Source organism: Schistocerca piceifrons, chromosome 3, assembly GCF_021461385.2.
Source record: "Schistocerca piceifrons isolate TAMUIC-IGC-003096 chromosome 3, iqSchPice1.1, whole genome shotgun sequence".
NCBI classification, from domain to species: Eukaryota; Metazoa; Arthropoda; class Insecta; order Orthoptera; family Acrididae; genus Schistocerca; species Schistocerca piceifrons.
This window is the reverse complement of record NC_060140.1, coordinates 680,413,846-680,434,321: the sequence shown is the minus strand read 5'-3', so window position 1 is coordinate 680,434,321 and position 20,476 is coordinate 680,413,846. Positions and strand designations below refer to the sequence as shown.

The 20,476-nt window shown below is 38.1% G+C and overlaps 1 protein-coding gene across 3 annotated transcripts in view; it reads left to right on the top strand.

Moving 5' to 3' along the window:
• The window catches only part of LOC124787986 (uncharacterized protein C2orf42), a 235,488-nt gene that overhangs the window by 138,642 nt on the left and 76,370 nt on the right, over positions 1–20,476 (top strand). For all 3 annotated transcript variants that reach the window (XM_047255017.1, XM_047255015.1, XM_047255016.1), the window contains one exon: positions 4,267–4,389. In XM_047255017.1, coding sequence (XP_047110973.1) covers positions 4,267–4,389 — 123 coding nt within the window. The remainder of the gene's footprint in view (positions 1–4,266; positions 4,390–20,476) is intronic.

The window sequence follows — 20,476 nt, the reverse complement described above, 5'->3', positions numbered from 1 at the left end:
TTGTGCGCATTTCTTGTGCATTTGACACGTTCCACATCATAACGGTTTTTCCGTGCAATTGGTCAATGGAACACGTAACTAATTAACTAAATCTTATGCGCTGATGCAGTCTATTTATTGGAAATGACGTCTTTAATTTCACACTGTTGGCTAGTTTCAACTGTTCGCTGCATTTCAAGTGCACGTTTTCCATCTTCTAGCTCGCGTAGCATTATGCCATAATAAAGAACCAAACATGAGATAATACAGCACTGGTACTCAAGAAAATTTACATCCGAATCTGGACATAAGAATGTGCACTTTAAGCCCTATTATGCGTTTTAGTATGGTTCATGAAATTCCGATGAACTTGAAGTGTCCTTTGATGTCTTGTTTCTTTTGTGACATAGTGCAAGATCTTTTAATGTTTTACACGTACAAACATACGGGCTTCCTGTGTCATCGTAGCTGCACAAAAGCAGTGGTGCCTGTTCTGGCGCGCTCTGGCAACTGCTGAAATGAATCAGTTTCTAACAGGTCATGGTAAAACGTTGCGGATGGTGGTTTGAAAAGCGTTACTTTCAAAGTAAATTTCCTTTTACACAAGATGAACTATATGCGAAAATGTATGATGACTTTCTTAAACAACAGAGCATTTGACTGTCAATTAAAAATCAAGTCTTTGAGGATGACCATCTAGAAGAATTTCAAGCCCAGAAAATCAGACATTTACGTCATTATTAAAAATTTTACTGGCACATTTGTGTGATATATCTTAAAGTGTAACACACGCACAAAAGATCAACATTATATGTGGAAGCTTAGCTTCTCTTGCAGCTTATTAATCTTTGAGACTGTGATTATATGTGAAACCTCTGTTTTTCTCGTAGCAACACTATGTATATTAATTTAAACCATCAACTTTTCTTATTTGTGTGTTCGCACTATTTAAGAGTGATTTTGCTATTGGCTGATTACATCACGTGTCCTATGCTGTCATCAGCTGGCGGGATCACATGACATGAGCTATGACTGGCTTACAAAAGCACGTCGCAATCTTGATTTCATTGCCACCTTGGAAAGTGACATGCGGTGTTTGGTAGAATTCGAATTTATATCATCGTAACACGAAAATATGCAGTGTACATGTTGCTGCTGTATATGAAATACCTTTCCAAAACGTGTTCCCCCCCCCCCTCCCCCCCTCCAGAACCTCAACAACTTCTCCCCCATTTACTTCAGTTGGTCCTACTCAACCCAACAAGATGTTGACCTCCACCTCAGACATGGCTACATCAGTACCTCCGTCCATATCAAACCTACTAACCACCAGCAATACCTCCACTTCAACAGCTGCCACACATTCCATACCAAGAAGTCCCTTCTGTACAGACTAGCCACTTTTGGTCATTACATCTGCAGTGACGAGCAGTCCTCCTCTAAATATACCGAGGGTCTCACTGAAGCCATCACTGACCGTAATTATCCTTCCGTCCTTGTACAAAAACAAATCTCCTGTGCCTTATCTTTCCAGTCATCCACCATCTCCCAAAGTCGTGCCCTGAAATGAGAAATGTCCTTCCCACTATCCTTCCACCCCCCCCCCCTTGCCCCCCCCCCCTACCATGGTATTTCGCTGTCCAACGGACCTACACAATATACTCATCCATCCTTACACAACCCCTGTTCCCAATCCCTTACCTCATGGCTCATACGCCTGTAATAGACCTAGATGCAAGACCTGTCCCATACATCCACCTACCACCACCTACTGCAGTCCGGTCACTAACATCACCTATCCCATCATACGCAGGGCTACCTGTGAAACCAGTCATGTGATTTACAAGCTAAGCTGCAACCACTGTGCTGCGTTCTATGTAGGCATGACAGCCAACAAGCTGTTGGTCCACATGAACGGCCACCAACAAACTGGCCAAAAGACAAGTGGACCTTCCTGTTGCTGAACACACTGCCAAACATGATTCCCTTCATCTCAATGACTGCTTCACAGCCTGTGCCATATGGATCCTTCCCACCAATACCAGCTTTTCTGAATTGCGCAGTTGGGAACTTTCCCTGCAATACATCCTACGTTCCCGTAACTCTCCTGGCCTCAACCTTCGTTAGTCACTGTCCTCACCCATCCAGCCCCCTCCCTGTTCCCATTCCAGCACTACACAGCCGCCACACCCCAGTCTTTTATTTCTCTCCTTTCGTCTACTAATCCCTTCCCCCCTCCACACCTTCTCTCCTGCCCTCCGTCTAAACTGCAACACTTCACTGTCTGCCACTCCCACCATACTATTCCTCCCCCTCCCCACCCCAGCCGCCTCTTTACCCCCACCCAGTCGCCACTCCCATCATGCACTGGTGCTGCTGCTCGCTGTGTAGTTTCAGCTCTCTGAGACTGCAGACATGTGTGCAAGTTGCGTTTGTGTGTGTGTGTGTGTGTGTGTGTGTGTGTGTGTGTGTGTGTGTGTGTGTGTGTGTGTGCATGCGTGTGTGCATGCGTATGTACTGCTGATAAAGGCCTTAATGGCCAAAAGCTATGATTGTGTGAATCTTTTTATTGTGCCTATCGTGACTCAGCATCTCCGCTATGTGGTGAATAGCAATTTTTACAGTATTTTGCTGTTTTACTATACAATGTGTTATTGCATAGTATATTTTGACTCAATTTCCAAAACACAAACACATCTACATAAAATAGAGTAGAAGACAATGCAGAATGCTTTCACAAATGAAAGAATATCAACATTTTTTTTCTCTACAGGAAAACTAAGTTGCATACGACACATTCTCCAGCCAAAACAAAGCTATCTCAATATATCACTAATATTACTTTAGCTGTTTACATATGCCTATGAACATAGTCATATTTTCGATATGTTTTGCTGTAAAGGTCTGCCTGTAAGCATGCTATAATATTTTTTATACAATTAGCTGAAAACTAGAAAAGTAAAACTGTATTAAAATGGATGACAGTTCAGAATATCTGTTGAAGTTGACATTTTTGGCTAGCAAATAGTATTAAGTTAGGTATCCTTGCAGCATCATTCAATGGTTTTAACATCAAGGCAATGCAACATAATCTCATAAAGAATTTGTTTCTGTAGAGGAGTCAGGTTGGAGGTAATGCTGTTGGTGACTGGAATGTTCCCATCTTTATCGACAATAGTGCTTACATTGTAATAATCTTTTATTTATGTATCTTTTCTATTTTCTGTGTGCACTAAATTTATTCTGTGTACATGCAGTCAAATAAATTTTGCTTGAAACTACTGGTTGTAATGGAAGGGAGGCCCTGTTATTGAATACTGTACTTTGTTTCTTTAAACATCACCATGTCAATACGGGTGTAGTCTACTGAGAAAAGGAATAAATGACTTGGGTGGGAAAATTGTTAACAGTATTTACAGGATGGTGCCATGGTGATGTTACAAACTTATGGATGATGGAGAAGGTAAGTGTATAATTTGGGTGAGGTACCCTGGTCCAGAAATGACAAAGTGAAAAGTTATAAGCAAAAATCATTCTGATACCTCTGACAGTGGAAGACATGTACCGATAATGTTATTGAAAAGATTGTAGGGTAGGCAACTTTCAGAGGCTGTAGTATGGACCAAAACAAGAAAAAGGGTGTGGTAAACATGGACTCTAAAATGCTCACCTCAAGAGCTATGAGCACTTGTTCATCTTTGATACTGTGAAACACATCTCTTCTACTGAACAAGTGCCCATAGCTCTTTTAGGTATGCATTTTAAAGCACATGTTTACTAGACTTCCTTTTGTTTTTGTGCATACTACCAAGACTGAAAGTTGGCTACCCTAACATCTTAGCAACAACAATACCTGTACATCTATTCTACTTTTTTTTTTTAGCAACAACAATACCTGTACATCTATTCTACTGTCAGAAGTAACAGAACATTTTTCACTTATAACTTTCGATTCAGCTGTTTCTGGACCAGGGGCCCTTACTCAAATTGATACAGTTACCTTTCTCCTTCATCCCAGAAAGTTTGGAACGTCATCACGGAATCAACCAGTATGTGCCTATGCACAGAATCTACATATTTCAAGTTCTTGTGTATGTGGTGGGGTAAATTCAACAGTCTACACAAATCTAGTTTAGAGATAGATGAGGTCCAACATTTGGATATCTGTGTTTCCTATTACCTGAAGTGAAGGAGAAGGAAGTTGTTATTGTTTAAATAAACATTGCCAGTTAAAAGTTGTTATGCCATGTAAATGTTTCCAAATTTATATTGCCCTCAAATTTCCAGGTACATAGTTTGGATGTACTTCAATCTGACCCTGTCGAAGTACAGATACGTGATATTGACGCAGTTGGAGAGCTGACATTTACTGAGACAAGCTTATTAGGTGACACCACTGCTCCACTTGAGGTGTGTTATTGCTAATAATGTGTTTGGTGTTTAAAATCCCATTTTAAATAAAAGAAATGCTTGAAGTGTAAGAGTCTTTTGGTACTTACTTTGTAAAGTATTTCCTATGCATTTTATTTTAACTGTGAAAAGGTAGACATTTGAAATATACTTGAAATTTCAGATTGCAATTTCTGAAGTGACGAAATTTCACATACTGCATTTTAACACAATGTTTTTTATCTACATGTCAATCCATACAAATAACACCGGGAAAAAACATCCATGGAAATCTCTTATTATTGACTTCTATGTTACTGTAACTGTTCTTATGCCGAGAATAACTTGAGCAATGATGTATTAAATCTTTAGTAATTGAGCTGAATTGTGTTTAATAAAACTACTCACACACCAGACCCCGCATCCCACACCACACCGCACCACACATATTGTCTTGAAGTGAGAACTGAGACTAAGAAAACTTTTCTGCTGATAAAATTCTTACATAATAAATCAGTTTAATCCAAACTGTAGTCCTGGTGGACACTGCAAAATATTGCTTTGTAATGGAAAGTGAATTTGCTAAGTTTGAACAATTTATGTTATTGCTTTGTAGGTTGAAAAACTGCCAATTAGTTTTAAGAATGATGACCATGTTAAATACGATTCCATTTAGTGATTATAGTGGTTAACAATACATGAGACAGAAAAATTGCAAAAAGATTTTAATTGATGAAATAGAAAAAGCTAAAACATGGTTGACTGAGGTACAAATGAGAAGATGCAAGTAAAGGTGTGGCTTAAAGGCCTTATTAAACACCATTCTTTAGCAGAAAAAGGCAAAAGCAAGGGTGAGATTTTTCCGAAGAAAGGGAGGGAAAAGACGTCATTTTGTGTCCTGAATCCAGAGAGAGACAAGGTATGAGATAATCCAGAACACAAGAATCACATCTGAAATTTACATTCAGAATTACAGTTATAATCTGGTGATGTGCCACACGTGAAAGATGGGAGATAAACTTGTGAGATATCACTGGGAATTGTAAATATAAACTAAAGGAGATGAGTGAAGGATGGGATTCTATTTGGGGAGGGTGGAGGGGAAGATATCATGAGATTTAAAGATTCAAAATGACAAGAATAAGCGCTCCACAATAATACTGGAACTGACAGAGAGACAGAAAGCAGCGTTTAAGTAGAAAAGCGGAGGAAGGAAAACTGTAAAGTAGAATTGAGGACCATTGTGGAAAGTAGTTGATGTAAATTAAAAAACTGATATGGCAGGAGCCAACACATTTGGGAATTGGGTCTTATCCCAGTGTTAAGGTAACCAGCCAAATATATATGTTACCTGACGTCTGAATGTGTCAACAAAACCTTGTCCCCTCAACAGCTGGATTCCTCTCATCCATGGGTCTGAGTGACTCACCCTTCCTTTTTATCAACCCCACCTTACCCCTCTCTCTTCCCTGACAAATGAACTAATAGTTCCAAACGCTTACTTTTACAAGTGACTTCCAGCAGTACTAAGTATTCTCCCTTATATTCTGATACTGACCATCAATTCTGTCTCATAATTTTAAGGGTTTCTCAAGTGTATCTTTCCTTTGTTCCAACAAAATTATGCTGTATTTGCACTTTGTCACTTTTCTCAGCATCCCTTCTTTTTTTCCAATATTTAATTAATACAATTCAAATTTTACATGTTCTAACTCTGCTTGGTTTTCACATAAGAGTTGAGAGTACATAAGTCTAGAATAAATTGCTAGAGTTATTGTCCAAGGGTGCACTCACTGTTACTTTTAATCTGGCACAGAAGGTAAGGGTACACACTGCGTCATTGAAAGTTGTTTTGAAAGGTGTGATGATTGTAGTTTTTATCCTGAAAATATGAAATGGAAGAAAAATCATTTCACAAATGATTTTAAATAAAACCTGTTTTTTCTGTCTTAAATTGCAGTGTTTCTTCTCATTTCGCAATGTCATAAGAAATGCTTTCATTCATACTTTCATTCATACTTTCATTCTGCTACATCAAAATATTGTTTAGCTACCTCTGTTCATATAATGGCTTTGTTAAATGTAACATCTATGAATCTTCAAAGTATACATCCTCTGTTCCATAAAACAGAAGAAGTCTGTAAAAAGACACTCAAAAAAATTTAAAATAGTAATTTATGATAACAAGTAACATCTGTTATAGTAATACTGATACGCTATGAAGGGCATCTTTTCATTCCCATGTTGGATCACCTGTTAAGGCCACCTGGTGATTTGAAGACAGATGTGGCATTTCATGAAGGTGATAAGTCCGTTCACAAATAACTTAAGTCAAAAGATGTCAGGTACACCAATACCTAGATAAACTTCTGTAACATGGAGAAGTTACATAGTTATTCAGTTGGATTCTGGTGATTGTAGAACATCGTATAATGAAGAAATGGAATTTCTTAACATAGTTCTCGCACAATATGTCAGATAAGTACTTTGAACATCGTCACCTTTCTGAAAATAGGCAGTCAAAAATATTGAACAAGTATGTTCAAAAAGACACACAATCTACATACCAATGCTAAACTAAACTAGGTTCACAAATCAAAATGTGTTATAATTTGGTTGAAACAGAATATTGTAGAGAGAAACCTGGCGTAAGAAACAGGCTGCACAATGGTTCGAACTTTCAACATTAACAGTTTGTTCAGGAATAAATTCAATGTCACAACGAATTACACTTATCTCGTTGAGATGAAGAAACAAAGCATGCACTACATTACATGTGTTCACAATGATAACATGTAAACCAACAAGTAGAAGACGTAAATGTTTAGAGGTGATTTTCTAGCATACAGTTGCAGTAACAGGAATGGTGAAAAGCTCACTCCTTCAAAAACAGTTTGGCCCAAAAACTGGTGTCAATTCTGCCAGGAAAAGTATTATTTGAAAATAGGTCTTACCTGGTCGAATTACATACCTGGTCCACTACCAGTTGGATCACATAGCAGTATCCAAACAAACCATAGAGAAAGAGGACACAACATTGATGACTTTTTAATACCACACTCATTGCCAGAAATGTGGAACATTGGCACACATCAGAGGAACAATGGTAAAATTGCCCCAAAGCATTGGTAAAAATCAAGGAGGAGAAAACACACATAAGGGAAAATTGGTATGCCAGAATAACAGAGTAGTTAAATGTAAGTATGGGAAGAACTATAAGAGTAAAGACAACAGTAGTAAGAACTTGTTCAGAATCTTTACAGCGGTTGGAATGGGCTGCAAACCAATTAGTATGGTGACTGCTTACAAAGAGAACCAGCTGTGAATTCTAGTCTGATGTATCGAGGAGCTCCTAAATTGTGAGAAATAAAGAGAACAACAGCTTTTTTAAAAAAGTTACACCAAGGAAAGAGAGCTCCAAAAACATCAGAAATGGATGAGAGAGAGAGAGAGAGAGAGAGAGAGAGAGAGAGAGAGAGAGAGAGAGAGAGAGAGAGAATGAATCTATTATACAGTTGGTGTGTGTGTGTGGTGGGGGGGGGGGGGGGGTCATCAGGGAAAGAAAGAATTTGAAATCAAATGTGATAGATACACGCAAATAGGCACTTAAAGATTTGCACAAGGTTGTCAAAGAATTTTGGAAATAAGGAAAGAGTGGTTGGTGAAAACAGGTCCACATCCAAGTGTTACATAAGAAAGCACACAAGGCAAATAGCTTTGGTTATATTGACATCTCTTTACCACCAGTTACATACAAACCACTACAAAAAGTTTGAAGTACTGTTGAGTTAAATATTAAAATGAGTAGCCTACAGAATTGGCAATTAACAAGCTAGGTTGAGAGAAGTAGATAGATTTCTACCAAGGTTGCAATCTGTAAAGAGTCCTCAGAATTGGAATGCTGACATCATTAAAACAGTTGAGTATTATGGAATGCTTATTGGTTTACTGCAGGCATTAAGTTTGCAAATGACATTTCTGAGCTCTTCAGAATTAAAATAATGGCTTGGTAACTTATGTTGTTCTACTAATCATTACAGTTTGGTGTTGGATAAAATCAGAAGAGAATGAATAAGGAGAAAGGAGTATGGTAGCATGATGTTAATGGAAAATGAAGATTTGAATTATAGTGCTTCACTTTTACTGATAATATTAGTGTAATTTTTAAGGATGAAATAAATGCAAAAATAGTCTTTTTTAATTCTCTGTGAAACTGCTAATTCTTGAGTGAATGATATCCTTACAAACACTGAACATAGGTGCAATGAAAAACTTGATAAATGTGACTGCTTGGTAGAATGGATCTGATTACTTGGACTGAATGAAAAATCGCCAAGGAGAAATTAAAAAATGTGAACTAGGAACACAAAACACCCAAAACATTACAATAATGTAATTTGAAGCATTACAAGCAAAAATTACAAATTATACTACACAATCAAAGGAAGGAAGGACAGTTAGGTTTTAATGTATACTGTTGACAACAATGTCATTACATATCATGTTCAAGCTTGGATTAGGAAAGGATACAGAAAGAAATTGACTGTGCCATTTTTAAAGCAACTGTGCTGGCATTTATATTAAGTAATTTAGGGAAACCACAGAAAATCGAAATTTGAGCAGCTAAATGGGGATTTGAACTGTCATCTTCATGAAGGTGAGCGTATTTTTGATGCTAACATCTGCATTATGTTTGCTCGGCTGTTCGGATGTGTTCCGTTGATTGACTGTATTTATTCAGTTTTGGATTGGAAGAGACCACTCACCAAAAATCAGAAGCATTGAGTTGTCAAAGGCAAACACAAAAGAAAGAAGCTAGCTTTTGGAGTTATCCTTTGATGAGCTACAGTAAAATACACATTTTATTTTACTCTGGCTCGTCAAAGGATAACTCCAAAAGCTAGCACATTTTCTTTCTTTAGTGTGTGCATATTGACAACTCAATGCTTTTGCTTTTTGGTGAGTGATCTCCTTAAATTCAACAGTATTTATATTCTACAAGAATTTGCTACAACATGTATTTATTCAGTCATTGATTGAAACAACTCATCACCATGATAACTTGTATTTGACTGGAGGTGATTTGCTTGTTGGCATTGGCCATGATGGGTTAGTAAAGTGGGGTTTCTACTCCAAAATGATGTTACAGTGAAAAAGGTGAACTGGCAACTGGCTCTTAGATCTTCCCACTTTTTTTAAAGTCAGCACCAGATGGCCCTACAAAAGGGGAGGGTGCTTTCTGTCTGCTGCCTTCCCCCCCCCCCCCCCCCCCCTCCCCCCTCCACCCCACCACCCTCTATGAGCTTGCAGTTTTTGCTTGTCCCTTGTCACTAGAGAGAAACTGGCTAACAGTACATTAATGCAGAGTGTATTTGTTTTCTGTTATTTACAATTAGCCACTTACTTTAATAAAATGGATGAGATGATATACTTCCAGAAATGGGTTTAATTTGGAGACTGAAAAAGTGAAAAATTAATCCTCAAAATGTGTGATGCTATAAACTTATGGAATAATCAGGACTGCACAACACTGTAAATGCAAGTTAGCACCACAGAAGCTCCTAATCTCGGAAATGCAACACACATAGAAAAGGGTGTTAGTGTTGGTTCTGTTGGATTACTTCATATAATTTGTGTACTCTGAATGTTTCCTCAAAATTTTTATTTGTACTTTTCCTTTACTGATTATAACCTCTTCTTAGAAGTTTATTGAAAGAAGAAACTGAACAGTACATCCACAGAAATGATACTGACTGTTTAATGCTTTTCAACTAGCAGTGATTTAACATTATTCACTGAACATGCAAGTTAAACTTTGCACTGGAAGTCAATGAACATGCAAGTTAAATTGCACTGGAATTTCATTATTTAATTATTAATGTTTTAAGTTATTTTTCTGAGAAACTGGATTGTTTCATTAAGATTTTCACACTCCTTTGGAGAATTATTTCAGTTTTGCAAAAACAGACATAATGTCTTATGGGATAACAGCAATCAGTGATTTTATAATGTTACTTTAAATCCGTCTTGATTGCAAATTTTTTTATTATTCATATGACCGGTTTCGGTTCATTCAGAACCATCTTCAGATCTGATATTTAAGTTACAGGAGTAACCCGTCCAATTCAGCAACTTTCACATGCTACGTCACATGTGACGTAGCATGTGAAAGTTGCTGAAATGGACGGGTTACTCCTGTAACTTAAATATCAGATCTGAAGATGGTTCTGAATGAACCGAAACCGGTCATATGAATAATAAAAAAAAATTTGCAATCAAGACGGATTTAAAGTAAAATTATTTCAGTGCCCCTATCTGCGCCTGTTTAAAATAATATTTGACAAATTTACACATGAGTATCTTGTAAATGAAAGTAAAAATATTTTAAATAATTTGGAAATATGTTGAACAATGGAAAATCCAGGATGGAATGTAACAGTATTATGAGAAGGAAAATTGCTGGAGATGCTGAGTCGCAGATAGGCACAACAAAAAGACTCTCACAATTAAAGCTTTCGGCCATTGGCCTTCATCAGCAATAGACACACACACACACACACACACACACACACACACACATATGCAACTCGCACACACGACTGCAGTCTCAGGCAACTGAAACCCTACTGCCAGTGTTGTTTCAGTTGCCTGAGACTGCAGTCGTGTGTGTGTGTGTGTGTGTGTGTGTGTGTGTGTGTGTGTTGTTGATGAAGGCCAATGGCAACTCAGCGTCTCTGCGATATGGTGAGTAGCAACTTTCCTCCTCATAAGATTGTTGGAAATATGTTGGACATTCTGGAAGTACATTCAACAATTCTTTGAGGTTAAATTGCTGTAATTGTATTTGGAACCCCAAACCAAACTACTACTGAGAAAACAGTTTACATTTTTGTGAATGTATTCTGGCAGACTGAGGAAGGCTTAAATCTGTGGCTTTTTTGCAATTTGGTGCCATAATTGGCAAAGTATATTTCCTGGTTGAATTTTTAGTGGGGTTCATCATAGAAAGTTCGAAGTTATTTTCCTATGAAATACAGAAGGATTAATATCTGAGATAACCAAGCAGCTAAAGCTCTTCATTATAGTTCTCCAAATAATGGAATCTTAATATCATGTTGCTAACCAATTTCACAGATATTTATTTGAGAGATGCTGAAATAAAAGAAAACAACCACTGTTGGATGAGTGTGTTTGGAGAAGTGTCAAAACTTACTTACATTACCTTAGTCACAGGATTGCTGTCCTCAACACTAATGCACTGTTTAAAATCCACTGGTATGTACTATGTGTCCTTCCTTTATAGTGGCACTTATATCAGATCCACCTCTGCCAGATTGCCTGTACATTCTTCGTTTATTACTACTGACGGAATTGATATTTAAAATGTTGACCAAAGGAAAGTGTTTCTATTGCTCATTGACAGCTTCATGCTTCTTGAAGTATAAATTAATTTGTGGTTATCTCATTGTTGTTCATGACATTATTTACATGAATGCACTTATGGGCAAAAAAGCTTTTCCACTTTTTATCTTTACAGTTTTATTTAACATATACTTTGTTCAAAGTGTCCTTTTCCTTTTTTAGTTATATTACTTTCCTGCCAGGTATTTAAGCCATTCATAAGATGCTATGTCTATGATGTCATTTTGTTTTCATAATGAACATAAGTTACTGTGTAAAGTTCTGGCTTGTAGTCTCTAATTCTCTTCCTCCATTACTTGAGTGACAGGGAAACAGTCACTGTACCTTTGGAATATTCCCAGTGCCTGGCTAACTGCAACCCAAAAATGCTATGAAATATTTTAACTGATTCCCCACTTCACTTGCTAAGTTAGAAGAGTTAACAGGAAAGAAATGAGGAGGAGGAGGAGGAGGGAAATGATGAGGGCAATTGTAAGACCAGTAATAAATAAAGATAACAGTTGGACAATGAAAGAGCACAGAAAGCAGAGTGAGATTAAAATTATGTGGACACTGTCTCAGACTGAAAAGCAAATTGACCAAGAAAACCCCTGAAGTTAAAGTTAAAAATATGCTATGCTTTATGGAAGAGCCAGGATAGGATTTTAGGAGGCCAAAATGCATCAAAGACAATGTAAAAAAAATTATAGACGTAGATTAACAGACAAACTATGCAATATTGAAGCAACATGAAAGTGCATCTTAAAGGGACAATATCTTGATGAAAACAGCTTTTTAACAACAGCCGACATTTATAATCCTGGGGAAAAGATAACAGTCATGAGAAAGATAACCTTTGTTGTACATTCCAAATGAAGGAATGAGAGACAACTGCTCCAACAACATTTTGGGATATTTGATAAAATAATAACTTCTACAATTTGTAGCTCAGAATATTTCAAATTAGTGTGTTCTGCAAGAAACATAGGACTTGAATGTAGAGGGAAACTTGAGCTAGTAGGGATTAATGAAGTGAAATAATGAGAAATTACTGAATGATCAAACATAGAATACCAATCATATTTATGAACGACATTGTAGGAATCAGAGTATTGATAGACTGGGAAGTGTTGCAAACTAATAAAATACCATTAAAACATTAAGAATGATAAAGCTTTTCTTTTATAAATTGAAATACATCTGACACAGGCCAATGCAATATGAGTTCACATGCATGTGACACATGCCTGTAATAACAAATTGTAACTAACATTATATTTAAAAAAAGTTATGGTAGAAGAAAGTATATATACAAAAAAAGCCCTAGAGAGTTACTGGGGTTGTGTAAAAGTTAGGAATTCAAATACTGAACTGTGTAACTTACCAAGTGGCTGATCTGGACACTCACAAACCAGTAATGACAAAGAGTAAACTGAAATTCAGAGGGTTAGAGAAAAAGAACCACCATATTTTGAAGTGGAATACTTCTACATTATTAAGTGGTCATTTGCTTTTGAAAATTACAGAGGATCTTTTTATAGGAAAAGAAATGACACTTGAAGCACATCAATCAGAGAGAAATGAAATTTCATAAACAAGAAAGTAATACTGTCTAGGAAATCAAATATCAACATAATATTATTATAATGCAAGCTATGGAATCGAAAAATGTGGACAAGCAACCACTCACCTGGAGTTAAATAGGTAGTGGTGTGAATACTTCTCTCCTTCCCTCCCTCCCTCTCTCACCCCTCCTGCCCGCTCTTGCAATTCCGTGCAGGAAAAGAACAGGGTATGAGATTATTAGAAAGTGGCAGAGGGGTAGATACATGTATCACATTGATAGTGACAGATTATAGAGTAATACTGGTAAAAAAATAATAAAAAAATAAAAAAAAGTAGTCTGCAGAAACACATATGAAAAAGTCATTGATAACTCAATTACTCCAACATATTGATGTTGGAAGAAAACACTGGAACTGAATGAGTAGGAAAGGACAGGGTTCACCTCCATATTGGACTTGTCAGGAAGTAAGTTTGCAAAGTTTTCAAGATAGGAATTTACAAACACTTCATACAGGAAAACTAACTCAGTTGCTTCTTTTGGATTGTCAACTGAGAAGGTTATATTTATTTGGACAGGTGATGTACTAGAGTTATTACTATAGGTTATATTTTGTGACATGGCTGAAGCCTTTGGCTCTGTGAACCATGATACAGGCAAATCATAAATATTCAGTTCTTAGTAAAGAAATAAAGAATATATTTAACTCCCTCAAAACCAAAACTCTCATGGCATTGACAATATCTCAGATAAAGAAACACAATTCTGTTCTTTACTTGTATGCAATTTATTCAGATAAATATGCAACACATCGCTATCACAGATAATATTTGCAAACAGATTAAGCTATACATTTACAAGAAATGTAGTAAGTAATCTGTTAATAATTACTGAGCAGTTTCTTGCCTGCTCCTAGATGGTATTAGAAGAAATTATGTATGCAACAACCGTAACAGAAATCTCTCTTAGTGTTGTTTTTGACTTTGTTCACAATGGTAAGGAAAGATAGGTTAGAGAGTGGTGCGGCAACTGTTGTCATGGGAAAGCTGGACAGGAACAAAAATGAGTAGCAAGCAAGTTAACAAAGTAAACAGAAGAATTACTTAGCTTGTATTTCTCAAAGTGAATGAATACTCATTGCAAACATTGCAGCAAGAAATGAGGTCTGGCTCTCAGTGTCAGCAAGGAAGAGGCTCCCTGAGCTAAAGTACAGACATGGAGTCAGTGCTGTGACTAAGTGACGTCTCCATAGCGTTATGTAGTAAAGAGGCACTAGTGGGCTGAATGCCTGCCACTGGCCATTCTGTATCGCGGCAGCAGAGGGCGCCCATGGTACAGAGTGACGGGGGTGGCTCAGTAGGTGCATACCGTTGGGTCCACCAGATCTTGTGTGACTGTTATCGGCATCAGATGAAAACCTGGAATTCTGTTACCAACCTAAAGAAGCCAGTGGGGTCACATGGATATGTGATACCACACTTAATATTTTTGGATTTCAAAGGTATGTCTCCACAGAAAATGCAAATTTTCAATTCACAGACCCCGTTATACGAAATTTAAATGACAAATTATTTCCATCTGGTATCCTGACAAATTATTTCCATCTGGTATCCTGTGTTACTTATCAAAGGCATTTCATTATGGAATTCACAATATTCTCTTAGAGAAGGTCAAGTACTGTGGTATCGGAGCTCTTGCTGGTTATTGGTTTTCATTCTTGCTAACTGAAAGGATGCAGTGTGTTGCATTAAGAGACTTGGGGAGTGTACACAGTGAAACAGCACTTCAGAATGGAGAATAATCACTACATATTATGAGGTTTGTTGTCAACAGTCAGTCTCAGTTTGAAAACAACAATGGCATTCATAAACTAACTCCACTCAGCCTTAGTGTGACACAGAAAGGAGCAAAGTATTCAGCCATAAACATATTTGGCCACCTACCCAGCAATGTTGAGAATTTAATGTATAACAAAATTAACTTCAAACATATACTGTAATTGGATAGATAAAAAATTATCTACTATCCAGGTGGCAGCAGGGAGAAACACATGTAAAGTTATAGAAATTTGCAAGCTTTGAGAGTCACTGGCTCTTTCTTCTAGTAGAAGGTTAAGGAGAAGGAAGAGAGGTGAAAGGTAAGCATTGGTGAGGTTTAGGAAATGAGAGTTCTGAAAAGTCACAAAGGACCCTGGGTTAGGGGACATTTACTTCTAATATCATTTTCACACACACACACACACACACACACACACACACACACACACACACACACACACAAAAAAAAGGGGCATTCAAAATACATTTTTTTCCCCCTCAGCTAATTTTGGTTGGAAAAAAAAAATGCAAAATTCGTTGTGGAACATTATGGAATATTCCCGCTTAATTTCATGATGTTCTGACTGATGGCGGTGCTATACATAGCTTTCAAAATGGTGTCTGTAACAGAGCTGCGTTCCAGGCAGAGCTGGCACTGAATTTCTTTTGGTGGAAAACAAGAGCATCAGTGATATACATAGGTGCATGCAGTACATCTGTTTAGACCTGGAAGTTAACAAAAGCATGGTGACTTGTTGGGTGAGGCATCTGTCATCTCAACAAGGCCATGCAAACTGGTTCGGTGTCCCATGTGCTGGTTGACTGCACACAGCTATGACTCCTGCCATGTTGGAACATGAAGGAATGCAAATAGGGTGTCATTGATGATATCTTTATGATCTGGACTCTCTCCTCATTCCATCACAACATCAGTGCCTTCTCTCCAATTCACTTCGCTGGTTCTCCTCAACCCAGCATGGACATTCACCACCTTCTCTCTGAGGGCTCCATCTACACCTGTCCACATTAGACTCACCAACCAACATCAGTATTTGCATTTTGACAATTGCCATCTGGCTGGAATAATTAAACAACAGTCTTTGTCAGGGCTTTGATTATGTATAACCATATAACCAAGTCCTGATGTGAGGGACTTCATGCCCAAGATCCTTTCCACCCCTCCTAAAGTGGTGTTCCATTGTCCATCCAACCTCCACATCATCCTAGTCCACCTCTATGCCACTCCCAATTCCAACCCCTTGCCACAGGGGTCTTATCATTGTGGAAGACCCAGGTGCAAGACCTGCCCAATCCACCCACCTAGCACTTCATATTCCAGTCCTGTTACTCGGTTAGCACATTGGACTCGCATTCAGGAGGACGACAGTTCAAGCCAGCATCCAGCCATCCTGATCTAGGTTTTCTGTGACTTCCCTAATTGCTAAATGGTTTCTTTGAAAGAGCGCAGATGATTTCCTTCCCCGTCATTGCCTTATCCGATGGGACCAATGAGCTCTCTGTTTGGCCCCCTCCCGCAAATCAGCCAACCAACCAATCCGGTGACAGGCTTATCCTACCCCGTCAGAGGCCGAGCCGCCTGTGAATGCAGCCATGTGGTGTACCACCACTGTTGCAATCATTGTATAGCTTTCTGTATTGGTATGACTACCAACCAGCTATCCACCAGGATGAAAGACCACTGCCAAATTGTGGCCAAGAGCAAAGTGGACCACCATACTGCACAACATGCAGCTGAATGTAACATGCTAAACGTTAATGGCTGTTTCACAACCTGGGTCATTTGGATCCTCTCCTCCACTACCAGCTACTCTTCACCCCCAGAATAATCCCAGCCTCAACCTAAGGTAACCCCACTGCCCCCCCCCCCCCCCCAAACCAATAATTTCCTCCCCCTCTGCCCTATCAACCCCTCCATACACATGTCCCTACCCTCTTTCTGTTCTGCTCTCTGCCAATGCACCCAGCTATATATTCCTTTCCCTGCACCTCTTCTTTCTGTTCCCTTCTTTACTTTTCCCTCACTCTCTCCCTACACTGCACGAAGTAGCCTTGTCTGCCACCTCCAGTCCCTGCATGCTTCTCCAAGCAGCACTGTTTCCTTTTCCTCCATCCATACCCTGCTTTCCCTCCCCCTTACCCACCCTACTACAGATTGTTGCTGCTATTCAACATGTTTCAGTTTGTCTGGCCCGAGCAACCAGAGTTAGCAGTTGTGTGTGTGTGAGGTGTGCCTACTTGTGTAAATGCAGGTGTGTTTCTCTTTTCTGTAAAAGGCTTTAGTGGAAAGCTTAATCATAACAGTCTTTTTTCATTGTGCCTGTCTGCAACTCAATGAGTGATCTTTACAGTGAGTAGCAATCGGTTCTTCCGTACGTGTGAATTGCAAAGAATCTCACTTGTGTCTAATGCAGTGTGATCACATGATGCTGTTTTGGACTTCGCTGAAGCTGCAAGGTCTAAATTAAAGCATATGATTATGAAAAAATCAGAACCCATTCTTCTCACACTGCGGCAACTGTTTGTAACTGCATATTTCTGTATCATCATGGTAATGCACTTATCCTCTAAGAAAGGCCTGTTACTTTATAATCCAAAGAAAATCAGGTGGTTTTTCTGTGGTGGCCAGAGCAGGAACTCATTTGAACTTTTTTGGATGATTATTAATTTTTTTCTCACATCAGAAACACACATTAGACACAGTTATGACTATTTTATTTTGTCCGCCCCCCCTCCCCCCCCCAAAAAAATGACCAGTTTGGTCTTTTCCACGATCACATTTATTATCATCTTGCTAAATTTACCTTTGGTCCACTAACTCCAAATCCCAGTCTATTCAGGGACTTCCAAATTGTCCATTCCTCATCATAGCCAGGAGGTAAAATTTCAGAAATTTTTTGAGACAGGAAGACTGGTAGGTCAAAGCCCTCCATTGTTGCAACCAGGCTTTTCATCAGTGGTTCTAAGTGCCATTGACATTCTAAAAAGAAACTCCCCCTTGACTTCAGTTCTTGTGGTTGTGGTTTGTGCACATACAGAGGATGAGTTCTATGCTACTCCACTAGTTTTCTTTCCTCATTTGCAGCTATTCTCTTCAGACAGAAGACAGTAAAGCTATTTGCCTTAACTGGATTTCACATAACCTGTTATGATTATTCAGGTGTCATTCAGAGGTATGTCAACCTGTTTGTGGCATATACTGAATGACACCAAACAGGACCTGCTTACTCTTCAATAGACTAGTGTAGTGCCATTACTGAAGTTTGTATAGTTTCAGGTTGGCTACCCTCACTGTGATCCGTCCAATTTCCATAGAAGATTGCTCCAGGTGAGAACTTTCGACTTGCAGTTTATGCAGTGCTTCTTGAAAGTAAGAGATCTATCAAGTGTCATTCCCAGATATTTTGGAATATCACAGGGTTCCAGTTCAACACCCGATTATACCATCTTTAATTTGCAGCTAGTTTCCCTGTTTCTCAAATGAAAAGTACACACTTGGGTCTTTGAGCGATTTGGTTAAGTTGGTTTGAGTTGTAGTATATGGAAAGTTTTTTAAGGGCATTCATAACGGTGTTCTCCACTGATTCAAAAGTTTTGCTCTGGGTGGCTAAAGTGAAGTTATCAGCATACGATAAGCTCCTGCTATTTGGTGCTATGGGTTTCTCATTCATTTATATGTTGAACAGAGTTGGAACCAGCACACTTTCCTGTGGGAGGCCGTTTTTCTGTGGTCTCCATCAGCTTCACAGTCCTTGAAAGTCAATGAAGACTATGCAATTGTGCAAAAGAGTGCTGGTGAGCATAGTTGGTCATTATCTGCCACATCAGTTCACCAAAAACCTGCAAACAACCCAATATTTTTTGGGCAAAGTAAAAACAAATTTTGGTTTCATTGTATCAAAATATGATGCTAAGCTTTTTGCAGAGATTGAATTTTATTTAACAAAGTAATCATCTAATAGTTACGTGACAGGCATGTGTGTAATAAATGGAATTGAATTTAATTTGATCCTGTAGCATTACATTGTGTACAGGAAATATATGTGTAATATAGGACACTTCAGATACAGAAGAAATGCATTATCATTTGCTATTATTCCTATGGATTTTGATTACACTCTCTAATATCATTGATTATAAAGAACAATATACACAAATTTAATTCAGTGGGTACTCTGCAATACACTTAGACTCCTTTTCCACTAGAGAGTCTTCATTTGGAAGTTAGTGTCAAGTATGCTGACTTTTGGTGGGCTACTTAGTAACTTGAAATCCAAGTACTGAGATCCTTTTTCAGGCATTATTGGTCTGTAGGGTATGCTTTGTGTATTGTTCTTCCTCAATGTGCTGTGGGTGTGTACATTAAAATTTGTAATCCGCTGTGAGCTATCTTTTGTGATGTATATTACTGTTTTATATATGTATAAAGATGTAAAAGTTAAAAATGCATATATTTTTGTAGCAGTTTCTGCATATTTTGAATTTCCTTTTCCGAAAATGATCATAATTGCTTTTTTTGATGCGAATACACTTATTGTTTCTCGAATTTTTTAGTTTTCCCATACTGTCATTCCATACTTCAGGTACTGTACAAAGAGCCCACAATATAAGGTGCACAGAAGCTGTTTGTTTACATATTGCAGTATCTGCTTCATTATGAATAGGATGGAACTGAGTTTCTTACCTACATAATTAATATATGGTTTCTATTTCAACTCATTATCCACAGTAATACATGAGAATCTAGTCGATTCTACTTCTTCTAACTTTGTATCCATTTTTATACCCATGTGCATAGACTCCTCTTTGTGTCTGAGCACTGCATGTTTGCAGAAATATATGTTCTTCTCTCAATCTGTTCCAAATTTTTGCCACAATCCAGTATTGTCATGTCATCTGCATGCATTATTTTCTTTTCTTTCTCCTTAACACGTATATAGTTTAATGTTGTTGTTGTTGTTATTGTGGTCTTGGTCTTTAATCTGAAGACCGTTTTGGCACTGCTCTTACATCCTTGTGAATCTGCTTACTGTATTCATCTCTTGGTCTCCCTCTACGATTTTTACCCCCAACACTTCCTTCAGTACTAAATTGCTGATCTTTTGATGTCTCAGAATGTGTATTATCAACTGGTCCTTTCTTTAATCAAGTTGTGCCACAAATTTGTCTCCCAATTCTAGTCAATATCCCCTCATTAGTTACATGATCTGTCCATCTAATCTGCAGTGTCCTTTGGTAGCAACCAAGCGAGATGGTGCTGTAGTTAGCACACTGGCCTCACATTTAGGAAGATGATGATTCAAACCCA